Genomic DNA, 10,917 nt, shown 5'->3' on the forward strand with positions numbered 1-10,917 from the left:
AGGCCTTATTAAGGACAGCCTTTTTGAAATGGCTTTTTGGAATTAAGACCTTTAAAAGGCCTTGAACTTAAGTCGTTTACAGAAATGAAGGCTCAGTTCTGAGGCACTACATATCTGCACAGAAGGGGCATCTTGCATTTCTGTGGGATTTTTCCAGTAGAGAAGGAAAAGGAGGATTTTACCAGTAGAGAAGGAAGAGACTGTGGACCAGCTGTTCCCCAGAGGAAGAAAACAAGCTCCAAATCAGGCATTTACCCTAGGCAGGCTGGTTGTTTAAGAGGGAGTCGTCTGAAATCAAACCAGAACAGAAGTGATCTGCAGTAATGACCCACTGTCAGCCATTTCTTTCCTGAATCTACACCAACCAGGAGAAAAGTATATTCTTTATGGGTTTTTGTTTCTTTTACTCTGCAGCCTTTCTAAGCACAGACTGCTCCAGAGCCAAACAGAGATCTGAGTGAGTTTCCCAGTTCCACCTACTCAGCAGTGGCTCTGGACATGCTGGATGCTGGTTGGGTTCCATAGGTTGCAAATCAGGAGTTTTGTGAAACTCTGAAAAGAGATTTGGAGAGTGCTTTGAAATCCTTGAATGAGTATAGCCTGGCCAAGGGTAGTTCTCAGCCTTATTCATCTTGAAAATCCTTCTGTGTTTTCTGGTGGAAACAGAATCGGAGCAATATCAGTTCAACACACAACCTGATAAGTCTCATGTAGTGGCTCGCAAGAGTTAAACCAAGTAACAAGGGAATGCAATTTCCATGTCCTTACCCTGGTCCCTGTCTGAATCAGCTAACATACTTGTGCTGACTGACTTGCCTCTCTCAACTCAGAGAGAGATGATATTGCAGAGTACAGAAAACTGCTGACAAATTAGGAGATTTTAGAGTAAATCCCATTCCAGTTCCAGAAAGGCCTTATTACTCTTTGAACAAGCCAAATGTTTCTTGATATAGTTCATTTAGCCAGCTCTGAGACAGGGAATGTAGAAATAGGTGGCATTGACTTGGGACATTTATTTTTAGGTAATGGTTTTGGTTCCCTTTCTCAGCATAAGAACTACTTAAATCTTCTTCAGAGACAGAGTTATAAATATCCTCCACTGAAATCTGGGGCCTCTGAGATGAGTGTGTAGCACTTCTCCTTGCTGTCCATAGCAATCATATTTCCTTCCATTTCACAACACTCTTTCACCCCTCTGACAGAAAAAAACCCCTTCATCATGTAAAATCCATTAGTTATTTTCCGGAGAAGGAAGAGGATGCTTGTGGAAAACTGCACGTTATGTGTTGTATCAATATGAAATATAATATGTCCCATTTCTGCCTATTCCTAACCAGTCTTACACACTTCACAGCCCTGGATCTCAGTGGCCCTGGTTCTTCTTTGTGCAAGCAGTAACATGTGCAAAGTGCTCCTGTCCTTGCTCTCCTTTGCTTATTGATGCTTTCACATTGCAGTTCTTGCTCATGACACTTCAGACATGACAACACTTTATTTGTCAATGTGTGTTATGGAAAGGACCAAGCAAGAAAGAATTGAAAGTCTGTCAATGGCAAATTTACTTGCTGCTCTCAAAATATGTGACAGACCCCGTACAGATTTGTAACCCATTTTTCCCCTAGAGAAGGACCGAGGCTTGCCTTTTGGTTGATTTTCTCTGATAGGTACTGCTCCTTTAGGAAGCCTTGCTGAGGTAATCTAAAAGAAAAATGACTGAAGAAAATAAATAGAGTCATAAATAAATAAATAGGTGGGGGAATGCCTACCTGACAAAATCTGGAGACGCAAGTAGGGAAGTAGCATTTCCTATTAACTATCTTGACTTTCAAGTGCATCAGCATATATTTTGTGCTTAGTTTCCCTGGTGGATAGAACTATGGATGCATTACAATCCATGGGCATGATTGGATAAGCAGTGTTATAAAACACTCGTAACCTGACATAAGCACAGTGTGACCATGAGCAGAGAACATCAGAATGTACTTCAAGTTGTACAGTTTCAGCATCATTCATGATTTAGGAATGTTCAAAAGGAAATAAAAGCATTTTAGGTCATTTTGGAAATGTGTCCATTTTTAATTTCTTATGGTCATTATTATTATGTTGTTTCTTAATTAAAATCTAATTTTTTGGCACTTGCTAGTGTTGGGGGTTAGGTTTCTTCAAGGAATTTTCTTCCCATTTGTTGTTATGGAAACATTAAGAGACAATACCTTGGCATAGACTTCAAATGGTTCTGGGGGAGGGGGGCAGGGGGGAAGCAGTGTGGTTTTGGCTGTTTCTTAGCTGGGGGTGGTTCAGTCTTTGCCTGGCTTGGAGAGGAGATGCTTGAGGTGTTTGGTGCTGGACTTCTCCTGGCCAGGGGTTCAGTGGTGCTGTGAAGTTTCCCTTGACTGCCTATTGGTGAGGCCACTGGTTACAGTGAACTGTCGGTGGACCGGGACTCCCTCCGCAACCCACCTTCACCGGGAGATGTTGGCAGCAGGGATTATTGCAACATGCATAAGACAGCGAGGCTCGTGGAAAAATATAGGGACTGATTCTTGATAGATGTTTTAGAGATCTTTATTCTCTAGTCGCATGGCCGGCGTCCTGCCGAAGAACTGTCCCAATCACAGGACCACCAGGGTCCTCCCCATGCAGGGGAACACAAAACAACCAATGGGGAACAAGATTGGCCAGGGAGTAGGGAAACCCCATAGGCTGCGCCTCTACTCCAAGGTCCCCCTCCCCCCGGACCCCACGCCAGGAGGGAGGAACCCCAACATTTCACCCTTTAGTTTTAACTAAAAGAGATTTAAAACTTAACATTGGAAACAACTGGACAAACATAAGATAATTTCAAGAGAAAAAAAGCCACCCTCCTGAGTCTCTAAATGTCCAAACAGATTTTTTCTCTGGAACATCTTAGGGCTGGCAAAAGGGAGACAGGACTCTCTGAGCATGCTTTGTGGGGAAACTGAGGCAGGAGAGGGTTTCTTCCATTTGTACCTGTTGGAACTCTAAACAACAATAATTAATCCCCCCCCCCCCCCCCCCCCGCCTTGGTCGTCCGCCAATCGGCATTGGAAAGGGATTTTTGGGGAAACAATTGGTAAAGGCATGGTTTTGTGAGGGAAACCACGGGTGGAAAAACGGATTAGGAATACGCTGGGGATAATAGGTTATAGGATAAAAGAGAAAAGTAGGTTTGGGAAAGGGAGATTGTATGGGTTGCTTATAATGCGGATATTGTCTAACATGAGTACAATTTGCAGCATATATACTGCCTTTCACAGAAACACCACTAGGCTCAGTAACATTTGCTGCTTGCAGGCCTTTCCCTCCTTGAATAATCCTGAACTCTACCACTACTCTGTCTCCTAAGCTTGGGATATATTTTTCAGGGTTATTCTTTTTAATGGCAGTGTGATGAACAAATAGGTCTTTGTTGTCACATCTCATTATAAAACCATAATTTTGTTTGACATTATACCATTTTACTATTCCTAAAACCTTAGCTACAACGATTTTTTCCTTTTTCCATGTTGGTGCTGTTTTTTGTCTTGCTGTGTTCCTGCTTTCACTTTCGCTTTCACTCATTCCTGTGCGCTCTTGCTGCGGGGTCTCGACTTCTTGGGGTCACATTCAGGGCCGTGCGGGCCAGGCTGGGCCGGGCCACGCTGCTTAGCTCCCCACATGCCACCACCTCTGGTTATTAACACAGTAAATATTACCGTATCCCGCAGCCATAGGGAGGAGGAGAGAAATCCAGATGGCAGGAATTGTGCAGCAAGATTGATTTATTTAATTATTTTACAAACTCTTTTATAGACTTTTTTCTTCATAGTCTAATTGAACAAAGGATCAGCCACCCCTTGGGGGTGATTGGCTAAAATCCTAAAACATCATTGTCAAAATATTTTCCTACTGTACTATAAACAAAGCTCGGCAAGGTCGCAGGTGTTCATGGTTTATAAGCTCTGCAAATATCTTCTTGAGAGAGAAAAGTATCCCATGGCTTAGAAAGCATCAAGAAAATTTCTTGCTAACAGCATTTTTGTATCCACAATTCCCCCTTTTTGTTTTATAAGATAACAACTCTACTATTAATCCTAAATAGAAATTTACATCAATTATTAATTCTAAATATGTCCTTAAGGCTTTAACTATCTGACTCCATAACGAGAAATTTAAAGTTCAGTCTCTGCTTGTGGAAGGATCATCCCAGTCTCTGCTTGTGGAAGGACCATCTGCCTGATGGTTGACATCCTGGTCATCATCAGAAGAGTCATTAGGCTGATGATCTACATTCTGGTCGCCATTTGGATGATTGGCGTTCTGATCATCATTTGGAGGTTGCCTGTTCTGCCTCTGGTGCCGTAGGGCAGGGTGAACACATTTTGAAGGTAGCCACCATATCCCAGTATCTGTGGAAATGCAAGCATACCCACAACCCCAAACGATAAGCTCATGCGGGCCTTCCCACTGGTTAGTAAGTAAATTCTGTACCCAGACTTTTGCTCGGGGCAGTTGTGTCTCGCCTGAAGACTGCAATGAGAGAAAATGATTCAGAATAACAGGATTATTTGAATTTTGTGGTACTGTAAGGTGATTAATTGTATACAAAGCTTTTTCTAGTCAGCTTCAGTAACCAAATTCAAAGGTTCCTGTGAGAATCATTGAAAAGCCATGGTAACAGCCCTTAATTCAACTAACTGAGCAGAGCCTGACTCGGATTGGTGTGTTAGTCAGCCACCACAAAGGCAGTGTAGGATACTGTGCGCCCTTACACACAGCGAACCTTGTCAAAAATTTGTCCCAATCCATACCCCCCAAGCTGCCAACACATCCTGCCCCCAAGGGTTAAGGGAAGTTGTAGTAACATAAGACCTAATTGTAGCTGTGCGTCCCTCTGGGTCCCTCACCATCACAGGTCGTTTGCTTAAATAGCTCTGTGTGGTTCCTCCTAATCCTGCGATGGCCAATCCTACAGGGGCTAAAGGCCATGAGGGAGGCCACGCAGAGAAGGAGATGATAGTTACATCAGCACTCGCATCAATCAAACCTCGAAGCTGAGTCCGGGGCGGACGGGTGTTCGGCAGGATCAGGGTACATGTCATCTGTGGCCTTTGATCAGAGATGTCTGCAGTCCAGAAAGCCTGTGGAAGTCCTGTAGATCCACTGCCGCTATATTCGTGAGTTTGTTGTCCTATCTTGGAGACACAAGACTTAAAAGGCACTAATTTAGCAAGGCAGGTCTTTTCAGGAATAGTGACAGGGGGTTTTTGCGTGGAGACCATAGCGCAAATCTGACCTTTAAAGTCAGCGTCAATAACTCCTGAGCGCACTAAGATTCCCTGATGGGTAATGTCAGGTTTTCCCACCAGCATCGCACTGGATCCCTGGGCTAAGGGTCCATATGCATCCAAGGGAACCTTATAAATACCTCTAGAGTCTAAGATGACTGCTGCTGAGGTGTGGACGTCAGAACCGTCTGATCCCTGGGTGCTGTCTCTAGGGTGACTGAGTAGGCCTGTGCCTGTACCTGTGCCACTCTCTGGGGGAGCCACTGCATCGGAGAGCAATTCCCCCTCCTTGCACCCCGGTGGAAGTTTCCCGACAAAAACCGACTGTCGGCATGAGTCTGAGATCTACAATGCCCTGGTCTGCTGTAGAGAAATGGCTGAGTGAACAGGGACATGTGTACGTGAACAATCCAAGCTATATTAGTGAACTGTCCTTGACTAGGGAAAAAAGAGAGGAGCAATGCTGATGTGGCAAGCCGACAGGATGTTGAGGAGGGGGATGCTGACCATAGAAAGAGAAAAACTTATGTTAGTTAGTCGCGTGCATATTAATCTGTAACCAATCGCTTGCTATTAAAGGCCATGTGAACAGCAGCTGTAACCCAATAGTATGGAGCTTGCTTATGCGTGCTTGAGGAATTAGAGTATAACTATGGGTCTGACAATAGAATAAACAGAGTTCCATCATATCTCTATGAGAAGCGTGGTTCATCCCAGATCTCTGGCTATTGTCTGCCACACCTCTTGCACTGGGGGATCAATGTGTTCTCTTTTTGGCTTGGTTTAGGCCGCTTCTGTTTTTTCGTGTGTTTGGGTTGCTTTGGCTCACGACCAGAAGATGAGTGAACAGGCTGCAGAAACGCAGCCAAAGCAGACCTTCTCTGGTTCCCAGATCCCACCTTAGCACAGGCCTCGACCATTTCGGCAACATCAGGTTCTCCTTGTAAGGCATGATTTTTCTGCACTCTTCATTTGCATTGTCTCTCACTAACTGCTTTAACAACAAGATCCTTAACCCGTCATCGTCAACCTGCTTCTCAAGAGAAGCAGCAACTTTTTCTGCAAAAGAGAGGTATGACTCTGATCTCCCTTGAACTATTTCAGTATATCGCTTTCTAGGAGCAGACAACTCTATGGTTTTCAACAGGGCCGTCATGCCAACCTGTTGAGCTTGCTGAAGGACGCTAGAGGGAAAGGTACCCTGTAGATTGGGATCAGAGAAGGGACCAGTCCCCATAAGAGCATCCATTCCCACTGTACATCTAGGATCGTCAGCAAGGAACTGCATATTCCCTAATGCAGCCTTGTCAGCTAGCTTTCTCCAGGTTTTCTCAAAAACTCCAAACTGTACAGGTTGAAATAGGATTTGACCCAAGTGTCTGATATCGAATGGAGCAAGCAAATCTGTATTTATCACCCTTATTATCTGCATAACCTCAGCAGAACCAAGCCCATGTTGTGCCACCTTGGATTGCAGATCCTTTGCAACCTTCCAAGCAATCACTTCGTGCTTATCAAGCTGGCCTGAATTTGGGAGAGCCTTATACACTGGGAAAGCTTGGATCTCCCCTTTCGGGGAGTCACTACCATCCTGAACTACTGGCACAGCCTCAGGATGCAGTGTAACAGCTTCCTGATTACTCCCAGAATCCTCAAATCTGTTTGGCATCCCAAGTGTTTCCAATAAATTCCAGTCACTCTCTATTACCGCAGGCCTGGTTCCTACGGTATATCACCGTGTCCTGCAGCCATAGGGAGGAGGAGGAGGAGAAGATCCAGCAGGCAGGAATTGTGCAGCAAGATTGATTTATTTAATTATTTTACAAACCTTTTATAGACTTTTTTCTTCATAGTCTAATTGGACAAAGGACCAGCCACCCCTTGGGGGTGGATTGGCCAAAATCCTAAAACATCCATTATCAAAATATTTTCTACTATACTATAAACAAGACTTTCCAAGGTTGCAGGTGGCTTGGTTGTTTACATTCCCTGCTACCTCTTCTGTGAGAGAGAAAAGTCTCTCACGGACTTAGAAAAATAACAAGAAGATCCTCACTAACAGCATTTTTGTACCTACAACTCTCCTCTAAAGCCCACATCTTAACTGACTCTAAGAAACGATTGTAGTAGGTCAGACGCACTGTCATAGTGCAGTCCAGAAAGGTCCAAGGGCGAGACCAGAGCAGCCTTTTCTTTCGTCGCCCGGCTATAGCCGCTTTACGACCTGGGGCCAAAGCCTCCTCTGCCTCACTGCCCAACGATGAGTCATCGAGTAAAGGCAACTCTGAGGTGCCGTGAACAAACAGAGGTGGGCGGGGAGGAACGGGTTGACCAGAGGCAGCACAGACTACAGTTGGCTGCGCTGTAGTTTGAACCACAGCTTCTTTTCAAGATGCGATCTCAGCCGGTTTCAACTGAACTGGTGCTGGAACTGCTGCAGCCGTCTCCGGGGCTGCAGCAGCGCCTAGAGCCGCTGCCTCCTCCCGCACTGCGGTCGCCCCCTGAGCCGCTGCTGTCTGGGGCGCGGTCGCCGCAGCCGCCACTTCTGTTGCTGGTCTCGGCTTCACTGGCAGCTGGAGCGCCGGTTGTTGGAGAGGATGAAAGTTTGGTAAGAAAGTTTCCCAGCTATGTAGGCTTGGCAGAAAGATCTCTGAATGTAGAAACTGATGATGAGGTAGAAATGAAAGCAAGTTTTGATATAGAGTAAAAGATGTTTTGCTGAAACAGTGATCGCTGAGTAACTGAGAAGGCAAAGGTTGGAGATGAGTTGGAAGGAGATTTTTAGGAATAGGACAAAGGTATGTGACTACAAACAAGCACCTGTTTTTCACCAAGTAAATAAGTCTCAAGAAGAGCATATGTAAATAGAAAATATGTCTTTACCAAAAAGAGAGATATGGCAGGCAAACAAGAAATGTTGATGTAGGAAGAAGAAGAGAGGTCAGAGAATTCTCCGTGGTAAGCTTAAATTGTAACTTACTTACTCTTGCGATTGGATAATAATGACTATAATATGGTGATGGTAGTAGTTATGATAGGCTATAGGCAAATGTAAAGGTATTGTGTATGGTGCTTATTGGTTATTATGTATTAAGATACTCTGCAAAAAAAAGTATAGAATGCTTTGTAACTTGAACAGAAAGCGGCTTCAGGTATGCCTACAGCTGTAGCTGACAGCTGTAGGGCTGGCTCTGGATACCCACTCCCTGAAATGCTGTAACTTCGCCTATGCAAGAAAGAGCTTTCAAGAGAGCCGCCTGAAGTCCAGACATCCTTCATGAAACTTTTTCCTATAGCTGGTGCTCTGCCAGCGGGCAACACAGGGATTGCCGCCACTGCCACGTTGGGTTCCAGGTTGGGAGCCGCTTCTCTCACGGGCGGCACGGGCGGTGCGGGCCCAGCGCATCCCGCACAGCGGGGTGTCTCTGGCAGCTGCAGCAGCTGCTTTTGCAAGCTGAGCAGTTCTGACATTTGCCGTGATATATTTGGCAATTCCAATAGCTGCTGTGAGATATTTGGCAATTCTGTCAACAAAGGCAGATGCTGTATTAGAAGGTCAATTGCTTGCTTCTGCTTTTCCACAGCGGTGTCCGGCACTGCGCCAGCCAACATTGTCCATCTGGGCATTCTCAGCGTGGCAGGCACCTGTGCAGCCTGGCTGGGAGCTGCCATGGAGGTCCAGAACGCGAGACCGCTGGACCGTGGTGCCAGAAAAGCTGTGGCTGCCGCCAAGACGAGCAGCAGGGTGGGCTGCATGCCCTCCTGCTGCCCCGACAGCCCCACCTCTGCCGGCGCAGGGTCCTTGGGGGCCACGGAGCCCTGCGACTGTGCAGGGTGACCCGGTGCAGGCTCCGGGGCAGGCTCCGCCTGTGGAGCTGGGGGAGTTTTTTCAGATCCACCACCACACGCCCCAGGAGCCCGGTCAATGGGGTCCCCTTCCGATATCTCTCCTTCACTCGCCACCAAGACAGGCGAGCCAGCTCTGACGCCACAGTCAAGGTCTGTCAGCAGAATAAATAATGAACGCCAAGTTCGGAATAATTCTAACACTACTGGGTCCCCAGACGGGAGCTCATGCCATATGGCACAGCCAAGTTCCTGCCACAATCCAAAGTCCAGGGCAGTGTCTCTGTCCAGGGACATGCCATGCAAGGCAGCCCAGTCTAATAACTCACAAAGTGAGTTTTCAGGAACGGAGGTGTGCATTATACTGAAAATACCTTTCCAGACCATCACCACAGCATTGGTTTGTAAGCCACTGTTCGCCATTTTCTCGGTCCCGTCGGACATCCCAGTCCTATGGGGGGAGAAGAAGGGAACATGCCTCAGAGAAATTCAGCTTGGCTCGCAGCGTGCAGGACATATCGCAGCATGCAGGACACATCACAGCGTGCAGATCATGTTGGGGTCACCAAATATTAACGCAGTAAATATTACTGTATCCTGCAGCCATAGGGAGGAGGAGAGAAATCCAGATGGCAGGAATTGTGCAGCAAGATTGATTTATTTAATTATTTTACAAACTCTTTTATAGACTTTTTTCTTCATAGTCTAATTGGACAAAGGATCAGCCACCCCCTGGGGTGATTGACAAAATCCTAAAACATCCATTGTCAAAATATTTTCCTACTGTACTATAAACAAAGCTCGGCAAGGTCGCAGGTGTTCATGGTTTATAAGCTCTGCAAATATCTTCTTGAGAGAGAAAAGTATCCCATGGCTTAGAAAGCATCAAGAAAATTTCTTGCTAACAGCATTTTTGTATCCACATCTGGTCACAGTTGCCTTGCTGCTGCCTGGTGTCACACCCACGTCTCAGTCAGGCCTCCAAGTGGCAGTCGCGCTGCGCACTGCAAACGGCTCCGTCCTGGCACGTGCCTGGGCTTCAAATGGCTCCGCTCCCCCGCTATTTCTGCCAGCCGCCGCCCACACACCGCCCCTCTCGGCCAGGCGTTCATGGGACTCGCTCCACCACGTGCTGCACAGGGCTAGGCGAGCACCGCCGGGTCGCACCGCTCCCGCCGCGCCTGGTTCCACTGCCGACACCACGGATCATGCCGCTCCGCCTGCGCGCGGAAACTGTCTCACTGCTGCTTGCAGAGCACTCAGCGCACGTGGCCGTGGTCCCACGGTCCCTGAGGCACGTTTCCCTTCACAAGGACACAGCTGATATTGTTCAACAGTCTCCGTAATTAGATAATATTCACAAAAATATTCTTCCGTCAGCATACATTTTGACTCAGAAATTAACTGTGTCCAAACATTCTTCCAAAAGTCTTTGGTAAGAATCAAGCCCCAAGAAACATAGAAAAAGTTTTTAAACAACCATGGCAGGAAATGTTTCAGTTCTTTTTGAGCTTGAATTAAGCTAAAATGTACATATTGTTGTTCAAGAATCTTTTTAAGTTTAAGATAAATGTCCATATGTGGCTCAGAGAGCCAAGAGTCTTTCCATAGTTCCTCCATAGTTTATGGAACAGCAAAACAAAAGCAAGAAGAGAGATCCAGAAAGTTTCCTTACTCACAAATCTTTGGGGATCTTCAAAATCTTGATTGTTTCACAGTCGCTGACTCCAGGAAATCATTCTTCCCGCATTCTCCACCATTGTTGCAGCAGGGATTATTGCAA

The 10,917-nt window shown here is 46.1% G+C and overlaps 1 protein-coding gene across 1 annotated transcript in view; it reads right to left on the reverse strand.

Moving 5' to 3' along the window:
* MGST2 (microsomal glutathione S-transferase 2) overlaps positions 1 to 6,311 on the reverse strand; it is a 42,616-nt gene extending 36,305 nt beyond the window's left edge. The window contains 1 exon segment of the mRNA XM_048305118.1: positions 6,305 to 6,311. Coding sequence (XP_048161075.1) covers positions 6,305 to 6,311 — 7 coding nt within the window.
* Positions 6,312 to 10,917: the final 4,606 nt, after the last annotated feature.

The sequence above is a fragment of the Corvus hawaiiensis genome, chromosome 5, assembly GCF_020740725.1.
Source record: "Corvus hawaiiensis isolate bCorHaw1 chromosome 5, bCorHaw1.pri.cur, whole genome shotgun sequence".
Lineage (NCBI taxonomy): Eukaryota > Metazoa > Chordata > Aves > Passeriformes > Corvidae > Corvus > Corvus hawaiiensis.